This window comes from Chelon labrosus (assembly GCF_963514085.1).
Source record: "Chelon labrosus genome assembly, chromosome: 21".
NCBI classification, from domain to species: domain Eukaryota; kingdom Metazoa; phylum Chordata; class Actinopteri; order Mugiliformes; family Mugilidae; genus Chelon; species Chelon labrosus.
Genome location: NC_140354.1, coordinates 12,724,596 through 12,737,710, shown reverse-complemented (window position 1 = coordinate 12,737,710; position 13,115 = coordinate 12,724,596). Strand labels below are relative to the sequence as shown.

General features: G+C 39.9%; 1 protein-coding gene across 1 annotated transcript; it reads left to right on the top strand.

Moving 5' to 3' along the window:
- The first annotated feature begins 230 nt into the window (after window positions 1–230).
- cln3 (CLN3 lysosomal/endosomal transmembrane protein, battenin) lies at window positions 231–12,935 on the top strand. Its single transcript, XM_084570162.1, has 15 exons — window positions 231–972; window positions 1,068–1,104; window positions 1,776–1,872; window positions 1,968–2,051; window positions 3,336–3,415; window positions 3,699–3,784; window positions 4,381–4,453; window positions 6,147–6,290; window positions 7,090–7,226; window positions 9,077–9,129; window positions 9,213–9,281; window positions 9,426–9,481; window positions 9,571–9,664; window positions 9,982–10,122; window positions 11,214–12,935. Exons 1-15 carry the CDS (start codon window positions 915–917, stop codon window positions 11,328–11,330), a joined length of 1,326 nt encoding a protein of 441 aa, XP_084426288.1. The 5' UTR covers window positions 231–914; the 3' UTR covers window positions 11,331–12,935.
- Window positions 12,936–13,115: the final 180 nt, after the last annotated feature.

Genomic DNA, 13,115 nt, shown 5'->3' with positions numbered 1-13,115 from the left:
TGGGGGGGGGGGGGGGGGGGCATGAACAGACAAAGTCCCCCATTTGCAGGTGAGTATCTCGTTGTTAACAGACCTAAGTCATGTCAGATTCAGGTGTACACCATGCACAGATGTTCCTAGTAAAGTTTTCCTGGCGTTTTAGCCATTTAGCTACCGTTTTACTGAAGAGGCCAGGTCGATGAACTGGGGAAACGTTTTCAAGAAAGCAGAGATAAGATAAGATAAGATAAGATTTTATTTGTTACAGGCACAGTTATACATAGTACAATGCACAGTGAAATGTATTTTTGTATCTGCAGCCAGTAGTAAAACAGTAAAATAGTAATAACTGCTCATAGTAAACAGGGTAAACAATATAAGTATAGATGTAAAACTAAGAAAAATAAAATAAAATATAGACTATAAACTTAGAGGGGGTGACATACATTTACAATATTAGAAAGCAGCTATGTGACTAAAGTGCAGTGGCATTTAGGTCCGGTTAAGGCTCAGAGTTGAGCAGACGGATGGCATGGGGATAGAAAATTTTCTTCCGGATGTATTGGTTTCAGCTTTGTAAGTTTTTTGGATATGCCATGTTACAGGGGACCTTCACAGACCGTGATTTGAATAAATACTGTACTCTACTGTACAGGAACGTTTGCGGTTGGTTTTGTTTCCGCGGGGATTTATTAGTATGTAACGCCGTGGATCATATGACGTTTCCGAAGTATGTCAATTTTGTGAGAAATTCAAGCCGAAGCAGAACAAATCACAAAGTTTTTTAGTGAAAACTGCATCTATGGAGGTTTGTTGAGCTCACTGGCATCGAGTTTAACCATGTCTGCGGCGTGTTTGTCTAGTTTTAAATGTTATTTTAGGCGTTAGCCGGGCGCTTTGCTTTTATTTCATTTAGCCTGGGTTGGTTTGTAAACATGGAGCGGACAAGCAGCGTCAACGCAGATCTCCCTCAGAGCCCGGACTCTGGAAACTGTGAGTCTATCATTTTACCTAAACCTTTTAAAACCTGCACTAATGAATAATAATTTCTCGAGGCTAACGGTCTATGTGTCTGTGTGTTATTGTAGGTTGTTGGCCAGGATGGCGCAACTGGATTGGATTTTGGTGAGTTTTAAATGAGCTGAAGGTGTATTTTTCAAAACCACTGACAAGAAAACAGATCAGTTATATTATATATCACATTTACACGTAACCGGATAACAAAACTAGATATAAGCGGTAACCTAGTACCATGTACACAGAAAAACTGAAGCCAAAACCAAGCAGCTTCCTCTTAGTGCTTTACACAGATCCACTCTTCTTCTGGTTATGTTACGACAAGTTTATTAAGAGATAAGTACCGTACCTAAAACTGTTACTAATATGCTAACTTGTAGTTATTTATTGAGTTAAATGGGATTGGGAGATATTAGAAATGGGCATATGCAAGTAAATATACACAGATCAGCCACAACATTAAAACCACTGACAGGAGAATTAAATAACGACTCAAAAAACATGAAAAACAGCACAAGGTGTTGACCTGGCCTCCAAATTCACTAGATCCTAAACTGATCAAGCGTCTGTGGGATGATCCACAGAGGCCCCTATTCTCAACTCATAGGACCCCACTAACAGAATACTTGACTGTAAATAGCGTTAAAACTGACATATGGGAAGACATATTGGCGACATATTATAAAGGCATGTAACGCTCACACACAACTTTTCTTATAGAGGAACTTTGCAACCACTTGTCCCTTATTATATGTCTGCTCCTCTGAATACGTCCTCAGGATCCTCGGATTGTGCAACAACTTCGGTTACGTGGTTATGCTGAGCGCCGCTCATGACATCCTGACGAAAGAACAGTCAGGAAACGGCACAGCATCTGTAAGAAAGCAAATGTGTGCGTAAATATTCAGTGTGTTTATCAGGTGTCTGCTCAGGCATGAAATGATTGGACTGTTTTCTTCTATGTGTTCTAGACTTCAGCGACACTCACGGTGGACGTCCAAGCTGGGAACAGCAGCAACAGCAGTAGCTATGACTGCAACCCTGTCTCTGCTGCGGTAAATGGAGATTCACAGCACAAAATAGAGAATTAATAGTTTCCCCATGTGAGATTTTGGGCCAGAAGACAAATGGTTTCCTGGGCCGCCATTTAGCGGCAAACTTCCTTTTAAGTGATGTGTTAAACAGCAATAATTACCACGAGTTAACAGGAACTGAATCTAATAACACGACACCTCTAGAAATAACAGTAGGACAAAGAGTCCTGCATACATGACGAGGTTAAGTAGTTAAGCAAAAGAAAATACACAAAAATAACAGGCAATAATAGACAGTTAAAAGGTTTTGCCTTTATCAGAACTTTCTTCATTTCTCCATTAAAATGACTCAAAACATCAGTGGAGTTTCACACAAGACAAAGAGAACCCAATCAAACAAATGAAACAGAAATATTGTACATGTGCATTTATCTATTCAAGAAAATCTATGATTTGTACACATCTCTTGGTTGCAAAAGTGCACAAACCCTTGTTTTCAGTATCTAGTGTGTGCCACTTGTGCAGGATTAACAGCAACTAAATGTTTATGGTAACTGCTGAACAGCAGCAGCAGCAGTTAGGGGAAACTGCTGATCAGTCGATTACAGCATTTTAGAGAAATTTTAGCCCATTCCTCAACAGTACAGAACCACTTCTGTTCTGAGATGACACATCAGTCTCTTCTTCCCACTTCTGAACAGATAGACTTCAGTTTGGCCTTAAAATTTACTTAAATTTGCTATTCACAGATATGTAATATTGGCTCATTTTCCTGACTAAACATACACACAAGTACAAGTTTTCTGTTTTAAATGTTTAACGTGAGTGTTCTTTAGAATTTGAGTGAAAATCCACTCATGTTTTTTTGAGTAAATTTGTGCAGAAATGTAGACAATTGTGAAGGGATCAAAAACGTTTAAGCAGCTCTGCACATTAAAGTTGCAATATTGGTTACTGGTGGGAACAGCAAATCCGACAGGTAACAGAACATTTTATTTTAGCAAAGAAGTCGTGATATAGTTGGCGATTTGTAGTTATTGTTAGCGACCGTGATCAGATTTATTTGTGCTAAGCTAACCTGTCAACTTGTGTTTTTCCTGTTAAATACCTTTACTGTGAATCTGCAGGAGTAGGAATCGTTTTGTTTGCATCTGCAGCAACCTTAGCCGACTCTTTTTGACTTTTTAACTGCCGCATAACGTTTGGAATATATTCCTGGTCATTTTGAAGAGAGCACACGTCTGTTTAAGGGGTAAATGTCTTGTATTGGTGTTGTTCTGAGAGTTCTGACTCTTTTCTTTGCAGGCTGTGCTGTTAGCTGACATCCTCCCAACGCTCGTCATCAAGCTGCTCGCTCCCTTTTTTATCCACAAAGTGCCTTATGGGTAAGACCATGATTAGTAATTGTAATAAATATTTTTTTGATTTATTGTTTTCTTCTTAAGCTGAATATGCAGAGTAACCAAAGCTGCTTTCTGTGCAGAGTAGTTCTGTTTAAAACCATTTACACAAAGTTTTGCAGTATGGCTCTCTCCTTATGTGACTTTTACACTGTGCAGTCTGTAAGCAGGTGGAGAGAGGCCCACTAACAAAGCAAACTGAATATTAAACCATGCACATTTTGGTTTACTGCTAAATCTCATGACTAATTCCTGTTTTTAATTTTAGTTTCAGAGTGCTGCTCTGCGTCATCCTGGCTGTGGCGAGTTTCCTCCTCGTGTCCTTGTCCTGGGCTGTCTGGATAAGTATTCTCGGTAAAGACGGCCGTTATCGATTTTAGTTCTATCTTTCGTCGTTACTGGCGCCCGAACGAGCTCGGGTCTGAGAAATCAGATTGTGTATTAGATAGAGCCTGAAACCCTTTGCCTCGGTTTCATTTCCTGTCATCTTATCTATTTGTAGCGGCTGCGCGATATCTGTCGCCACGCTTAGACTGATCAGTGAACCGAAGTGACATAGTCTGATACCTTTTATCAAAGCACTTATCAAAATATATATATAAAAATAAAACCAAACGATATGTTTTAAAGTCATGTTAAGGCCAAGCGATCTACCCACTCAGATACTCTGATGTGTGATATATACTGTCAAGATACATGAACCACCATGACCACAGCAGCAGCACCTCACCATGTTTACTATATATACATGTATGTGCATTTAACAATTAGACAAAAGTCTGGATTCATTTCATATACAGTGCATTTAAATTCTTTATAGTTATATATATAGTCAATACTTGGTGTTGAAAATAGTAGAAAATGTGACTGAAGCCAAATGGTAATGCTGGTGATTGATTCTTTCTCCGTCTCTAACAAAAGATTAAACTTCTACGATTCTGTGTTTGCAGGAGTGATTTTTGCCAGTGCTAGCGCAGGACTCGGAGAACTGTCCTTCCTCTCTCTCAGTGTCTTCTTCAGCAGGTAAACACTCATTCCTTTAGGGTTTTTTTTTTAACCACCTGACTTCACAAATCATTCTCCAGCTCAAGATCCAAACTGAGCTTCAGTGCACGACATATAGTAACTTGGACAGGCAGTCTAGACCTTTTCTTGTAGCGGTATGGGAGCTTATTTCTGCTAGGAATGTATGATCAAGTCAAATATGATGATCAGTCTTTTATTTATTTTTTATTGACAACTTTTCACATCCTCTTTAGCTTGTACCCATGGAAACGGGCTTCGCTGGACAGAAAGTTGGACTGGTTTATACCAGTTATACATATATATTTACAGTCATTCATTAATACACAGGATTAGATGTTACAATCCCATGTGCCAAAATCCCAGGCAAAACACATTTAGAGGCCCTGTCCAACTGAGAAACCCTAATAAACCTATAGTCATGTGATATGACGCTTAACCTACAATCTAAATGAACTAAGTAAATGCTGCTGGCTTGTATGGCCCGCTCAGCAGCAGACGCTAACTCAAACCTTGTGAAATATAAGCTAACCAAATGCTGCTGGCTAGCTTAACCTATAATCTAAAAGAACTAAGTAAATGCTGCTGGCTTGTATGTCCCGCTCAGCAGCAGATGCTAACTCAAACCTTGTGAAATATAAGCTAACCAAATGCTGCTGGCTAGCTTAACCTACAGTCTAAATGAACTAAGTAAATGCTGCTGGCTTGTATGGCCCGCTCAGCAGCAGACGCTAACTCAAACCTTGTGAAATATAAGCTAACCAAATGCTGCTGGCTAGCTTAACCTACAATCTAAATGAACTAAGTAAATGCTGCTGGCTTGTATGACCCGCTCAGCAGCAGACGCTAACTCAAACCTTGTGAAATATAAGCTAACCAAATGCTGCTGGCTAGCTTAACCCAAAATCTAAATAAACTAAGTAAATGCTGCTGGCTTGTATTGCCCGTTCAGCAGTAGACGCTAACTCAAACCTTGTGAAATATAAGCTAACCAAATGCTACTGGCTAGCTTAACCTATAATCTAAATAACTAAGTAAATGCTGCTGGCTTGTAAACCCACAGAGCAGCAGAGGATAATTCGAACCTTGTGAAATATAAGCTAACCTAACGCTGCTGGCTTGTATGGCCCGCTCAGCAGCTAACCATAGCTACCAAGCAATATGAAGACATCAGGAACCTGGCCTAAACAACAGCAGTATGCAGCATGTCATTGGGGTTTTCAAGTGGGCACCTCCCTTCACCGATGTTTCATTAAGTTAGGCCCACGACACCTCGAGAAGGCTTAACAGTGAATTCCAGCGTCCTGGAGTCACCCCCCTCTACACCGCCACTGCACAACCCCGTTTTCCTCACCATTCAATGTCTATCAACAACTAATATTTCAATCATTAGCCTAGTCCTTTTATGAACCACAAATATATAAATATTATTAAGTCCAACTGTCTGGATTTTTAAGCTTGCTTTATACTTCAAGTTCCTGTCATAGTATCATATATTTATAGTCATATTTATGACAGTAAATATAAACCAGTGGAAGGCTGGATAATTGATGGTATAACACACCATGTGTATGCATGTGCTGCATGTGTACGTCTCTTTTAGATGCTGTAATCTATCGGTCACTACACACAAGTTGTTGCATTTTACAAAGATGCTCAGACTGGTTTGTTAACTATTGTTTTCCTGTCTCAGGGATGTCCTGGAAGGTTGGGGTTCAGGCACGGGTGGCGCTGGTGTTTTTGGAGCGTTGATCTATGCGGGCTTTATCCAAGCCGGCGTATCAGCCCGGGTCACGCTTCTCATCATGCTGGTCATCCCCTTGGCTATGATGATTAGGTAAGTATCAGGCGTTGGATATTTCCGATTTTTTAAAGTCGACTAATATGTGGTGAAAGTCACTCAATGACGTCACACATAAAAACACAACAGTGAAATCTATATTCTTGACCTGAATACATATTGTAGCGTAAAAGAAGCTACGGAGGCTTTTCTGCAAGGTAACCGAAGCTTGAACATGTGCTACTGTCGGCCGTAGACCACGCTGACACCATAAACACCATCAGTCTGACAGCAAACTCAGCAAACCCTCAGCTCTGCCATAACTCCCGTCTCTCACGTGGTGCATAAACTGACATCAGGGAGAAAAAAAACACGCTCTACAACCACAGCAACGATGTCTGTATTTAAGAAGCGTTAAGACAACATTTCCCTGTAGTTTCTTCTGCTAAGGACTGTTTTTTTTTTTTGTTTTTTTTTGTCATAAACTGGTTAATTTTACCACATTTGGCCTCAACAGTGTCCTTAGATAAGGAATATGACACGTTTAGAGGTCAGGACGTATATACATTGCGGTCTTCTGACAGTGGAAAGCGCAATTTATAATTTCTTGGAAGATAAAAATACTATTTATGAAGAAAATAAAGTAACTTTCGGACATGTCGCAATAATCTAATGGATGATCTGCTAGTTCTATTAACTTACTTCAGTGATGGGGTCCTGCTACGCTGCTGTGCTTCTTGTGTAGTGGCAAAGCCGGAGGAAACTTTCTTAAATCTGCAGTTACTTTTATAAGCCAATAAATGTATTTTAATCTAATTAAATAATTGTATTTTTCTTGTCCCAACACCTTTTCCAGCTACTTTCTCCTGCTAGTTCCTCCACCTTCATTCCCTCAGTGGAAGAGGAACGAGACAGGGTACACAACCTTGGGCTCAGAGGATACTCCGTGCGCCATCGACGATTCAGACGAGGAGGAGCAGGAGAACACAGAGGGTAAATGTCAGAAAACTCAGAATACGATAGGTGTAATTAAATATAAATTGAAGTTGGATTACGTTATGTTAGTTGGAGCCGCACTTGTGCAATACGTTCATTTGGAAGGCCAAAGAGCGCTGCCTTGCTCTAATCTAATCAGGCCTTAGTTGATACGCGTCTGTTTTTCTGTTAAAGTCAGCAAAAGAAGAAATATTTATTTTTATTCAGTTTCAAGTTGACAAACAAATGCTTTTGTTTTTTTCTTATATAAGCACTTTTCTTGAAAATGAGTCATTACTTGAAACCTGAGGCAACCTTTGAGCGTTGATGATGTGTGAAAGATCATATCTGTGGCCATCTGCAAGTTTTATCTTGGGTTCAGTCTGATATGACCTCGGCCCACCCTTTGCAGCTATAACAGCTTCATATCTTCAGGAAAGGCTTTCCACAAGGTTTAGGAGTGTGTTTATGATAATGTTTGACCATCCTTCCAGAAGCACATTTGTAAGGTCAGACACTGATGTTAGATGAGAAGGACTGGCTCACAGTCTTCACTCTAATTCATCCCAAAGGTGTTCTATTGGGTTGAGGTCAAGACTCTGTGCAGGCCAGTCATGTTCTTCCACACCAAACTCACTCATCCATGTCTTTATGGACCTTGCTTTGTGCACTGGTACGTAGTCATGTTGGAACAAGAAGGGCCCATCCCCAAACTGTTCCCACAAAAGTGGGAGCGTGGACTTGTCCAAAATCTCTTGGTATGCTGAAGCATTCAGAGTTCCTTTCACTGGAACTAAGGAGCCAAGCCCAGCTCCTGAGAAACAACCCCACATCATAATCCCCCCCTCCACCAAACTTCACACTTGGCATAGTTTAGTCAGACAAGTACCGTTCTCCTGGCAACCACCAAACCCAGATTGGTTCATCAGATGCCAGATGAAGAAGCGTGATTCATCACTCCAGAGAACACGTCTCCACTGCTCTAGAGTCCAGTGGCGGCGTGCTTTACACCACTGCATCCGTGCTCGGCCATGGAAACCCATTCCTTGAAGCTCTCTACACACTGTTCTTGAGCTAATCTGAAGGCCACATGAAGTTCGGAGGTCTGTAGCGATTGGCTCTGCAGAAAGTTGGTGACCTCTGCGCACTATGCGCCCCAGCATACGCTGACCACGCTCTGTCATTTTACGTGGCCTGTCACTTTGTGGCTGAGTTGCTGTCGTTCCCAGTCGCTTCCACTTTGTTATAATACCACTGACAGTTGACTGTGGAATATTTAGTAGCGAGGAAATTTCACAACTGGACTTGTTGCACAGGTGGCATCCTATGACAGTACCACGCTGGAATTTAATGAGCTCCTGAGAGCGACCCATTCGTTCACAAATGTTTATAGAAGCAGTCTGCATGCCTAGGTGCTTGATTTTTTACACCTGTGGACATGGAAGTGACTGGAACTCCTCAATTCAATTATTGGATGGTTGAGTGAATACTTATGGTAATATGGTGTATGACCAAAAAACAAATCTCATAGCGGTAAAGGGAAATTAAAACACTGAAGTTTAGAGCTGGAAAACCAAAAACAATCAGCTGAAAGAGTCTAAAGCGCCACATCAATCATACATCCATCATCTTTGTTCACATCACCGCACTTGTATTATGGGACGTGCATGATCAGTGGGTTTAATCCGCTTGCAAAATAGGGAGAAGCCCCAGTTTCTGCCAATAGACACAGTCAGATATACCGTAGGAATGCTATTGATTTGCTCTCCCCCGACACGGCTGATGTCAATGGATTGTCATTGTAAAGTCCTGCTGTGTGTTATTGAATAATTACACAGGCCATGTTCTCTTCCCCTTCAATGTAACAGAGGTCAGGATCACAGGACCTCTCACTTGCGCAGAAAGATGGTATATCATCAAAGTAAGTGCACTCTAAGCTCGACTTTTAGTATTTATCTGGTCACATTATTATTATTATTATTACAATAATACTCTTGTGGGCAGGGCTTGCTGAGGTTTGTGTTTCCCCTGGGGCTGGTCTACTTTGCTGAGTACTTCATCAACCAGGGTTTGGTGAGTTCTCAGTGCCCTCTGGCGTCACACTCATTTAACCACAAGGCTGTATATGAATAAAAGTTATGATAAAGTAAAATACAGCAGCTTTTTATGGTTATAATATTAAACCAAGAATATATATATATTTTTTTTCTCTTCCAGATGGAGCTCTTGTTTTTCCACAACATTTTCCTGTCCCATTCATCACAGTATCGCTGGTTGGTTAACTGTTATGAAATATTTCTCTGAATTTATACAGTTTGACGATGTCAGGATCTGTTTGCTTATTCTTAATCTGTGTACTCAGGTACCAGACTCTGTACCAGGTTGGCGTGTTGGTATCTCGGTCGTCCCTGCGCTTTGTGAAGTTCAAGAGACTGTGGATTCTCTCTTTGCTACAGGTGAAATATAAAGTCAGGAGAAAAAATAGGTGTTTTTCCTAATAATTAACTGGATAGTTTAGTTATATATATATGTCTTTCATTGGTCATCATCCTATGGTAGTAAATGTGTGCATTTTCTTTATTTAGACTGACATCTGAGGCAGGGGGATCATATAAAATGTGGTTATGTGTGTGTTTTTTTTGTTTGATGGTAGTATCATGTTGTATTTGGTGCATTGTAATATGTGAGTATGTATGGCTACATGTCTCTTGTAAAAGAGATTATAAAGACTTACAAAGATCGTCAACATGCTGTTTTCTCTCTCCCTCCACAGGTAGTGAATGCAGTGTTTCTCCTGTTCGCTGTGGCCTACCAGTTCCTGCCCAGCGTGTGGATTGTGTTCGTTATTATCCTCTATGAGGGTCTGCTGGGTGGAGCTGCATATGTCAACACCTTCTACCTAATCAGCAAAGAGGTACAGTCCTCTTTCTGTCAGTTTCTGTGGAGCGTTATTAAAAACAGCTTCTGTAAGGAGTGACATAAAAGATTTGAAGACATTTTCTGCTTTCTTTCTGCCGGATCATTTTATTTAAAGCAACAGTGCTGGACTTTTAAAAAATGAATGAATGTGTGTTAAAGGGGAACTACTGTTTTTTACAACCTGGACCTTATTTCTAGCGATTGTTCACTCACCCATATCACTTTTGTGTCATTTGCACTTGTTCAGAAGATAATTAGATCAGCGTATATCCATATAGTGGGAGTGAATGGGGCACCGAGACGCAGCCTCTAAATAACGCACTATCTGCCGCGAAACTCATTAATTTCACCAATATTTTATCATGATACGCTAGTGCTATTTACCGTTGAGCCCGGAGTTACCCGTTATCATCATCCAGGGTCCGTAGATTGACCTACAGACCCCGGATGATGTCGCTCACAGATGACGTTATTATATCCTGAATGACTGCAAATGACACAAAAGTTATATGGGTGAGTAAACGATCGTAATTTATGCTAGAAATAATGTCCAGGTTGTAAAAAACCTGGACATTACTACAAACAACAGTTTGTAAAAAAACAGTAGTTCCCCTTTAGATTCAATCCTTTGTTTAATTAGTTCACACAATGCTAATCAAGCTAATCATTCACGTATGAGGTGCAGAGGTGTGGCAGAAAAATGGGAGTTACAGATGTAACTCGGGTTCTATGATTTCATCAGCTCTGGCAGGAAAGAAGGAAATTTAACTGAAGAAATGAAATTGAAGTTTCTGAGAACTGATTACAGCCTGATAAGAAAGGGATCAGTGTAGATTACCATTAGGGTGATTTATTTTTTTCTCTTTGGAGAGTACCCAAACTTTAAGTATTTAGACGGTTACACATTTTTATTCTTCACGGTCCCCTCTGTGTCATTTATATATATTCTAGACTCAAGTACAGAGTCGCAGCTTTAATTTTGTCAAGTTTACATCAATAGAAACAAGTGTGTATTGTTGATATATATACGCTTGTCATTTTTTCAGTAAGTGCATCCATCCTCATGTCTCTTCTTTTCTCCCACAGACTGAAGACAGACACAGAGAGTTTGCCATGTCTGCTGCCAGTGTAGGAGACAGTTTTGGCATAGCCGTGGCCGCAGGCGTGTCTTTCCCTGTCCACAACTACTTCTGTTCCCTCTGAACGAGCCCAGGACGAATACGCAAGACCGATTGTTGGCGTCACACTCGAGGGATTTTTGAAACGTGTTACAGACAGCAACAGACCTTACTTGTGTCGGTAATCACCTGCATGTGATACGACCCGAGAGACGTGGACTTACTTACTGACGTACCCTGATCCCATGCAGTCTTAAAAACTGACTATACAGAAAGAATGCGTATGTATTTTAATTATTTTTTTTGCAAACTGCTGTGAAAAATATTCCTGCGGCTGCTTCATAAGAAAACCCTTCCTGTGGTTCAACATGACAGCAAGTCAGGACATGTGTTGACGTCACACGAGCAAACAAAAGAGGAAACGTAATCAGAATATGTTTAACTTTTAACTGTGTTTGTTGAAGATGATGATTTTTTTATTGTAAATATCAGGATGAAGGGTCAATTCTCTTGTCGTAATGTTTGGAAAAAGTTCCCTTTAACAAACGGCATCAGCAGTGAAGCAGCAACGCTACTCTAAAACGTTACAGCTGATTCATGGTTTCACCTTGCGTAGCTCTCAGTTTTAGTGAAGGGTTATGGGAACTGAGCCAACGCTGAGGTTATGGAGATGGACTTGTGCGCAGTCCTTTTGACAATGCACGTGTGTCGACCCTGGGTGATGGTCCACAACACATAGACATGCATCTGCAACGCTCTGCTTAGCACCAACTCGTACTGTTTTTTTTTTTTTTTTTGGCACTTTGTGAATATGAGAGAACACTTTTAACAGTTTTATTTATATAGTGATGTCATGGGATATTTCATGCCATTGTTTTAGTTCCCTCAATCTCGGGACATAACCAAAGAGCCCATCATGTGATTACTGACACCATTACAACATGTATTTTGGCTTGACATGGCTGAAATGATAGTAACATGACTATGGTGCCTTACTATTCCTAGAACATATTTGAATCAGGTTATTGCTAAACTAACTGACGTTTATTGTTACTTCTGTTAAGCTTTTTAATCACTGGTACAAAAAACTATTAATTTATAGAGGTGACCAAAAATGCCTTCTGACTAAATTGTTGGTTTCTACCAAAGGGAACAACAGTACTTTTATGATGCAGATTAACTTTATATTTTATATAATTTAGCAGTATGGAACACAAGACGAACCCCAGAGCTTTAAGTGTGTGTTGTTTCAAATTTATATTTAAAAAAATCTTTAATAGTACCAGTGAAAATGTTTCAGGCTGCTTTTTTTTTTATTACAAAATCTTTTTTGTGACCTTTTTAAAATAATGACTTGGTTTAAAATGGGATTTTACACGTTGTAAAAGGCCTTAAAGATAAGTATACATTAATTTCCTTGTGTACTTGGATCATATAAACTCCTCAATGTGCACATTCCTACTGAAAATCAAACTACTATGTGTTGCTATTGCTAGTTTGTCATAACTTTGTAACAACTTAATATTGTTTTTCCGAAGCCGGTGCTTGCTTTATCGGGATTTTTTAAATAATAATAATAAAAAAACATGTTTACCATTGATTTACAAGAGTAAGATGCAATGACACAACTGATTTATCTGGTGTTAAAGTGTTGAATCGAACCGAGGTGTGAGCCAGCCCTTGCTAAGGACACCGCAGGTCTGAAAGCAATAAAATGGATAACTGTCATGTAAAATAAATGGAAAAACAATTTTAACAACGTGGTCTTTCATTGTGTTGTGACTATTATGCTTGGTCATTTCAAATTGCTTAGCGTGGTGTTTAATATAGATCTGCCTGACACGTTTAAAATTATAATTGGCTTAGTTTC

Excerpts from the sequence above, each read along its gene's own strand:
- cln3 (XM_084570162.1), top strand. The coding sequence starts at position 915 with ATGGAGCGGACAAGCAGCGTCAACGCAGATCTCCCTCAGAGCCCGGAC. Across the intron at positions 1,873-1,967 it reads CAGGAAACGGCACAGCATCT|ACTTCAGCGACACTCACGGT; the intron begins GTAAGAAAGCAA and ends TATGTGTTCTAG. Across the intron at positions 3,785-4,380 it reads TGTCTGGATAAGTATTCTCG|GAGTGATTTTTGCCAGTGCT; the intron begins GTAAAGACGGCC and ends CTGTGTTTGCAG.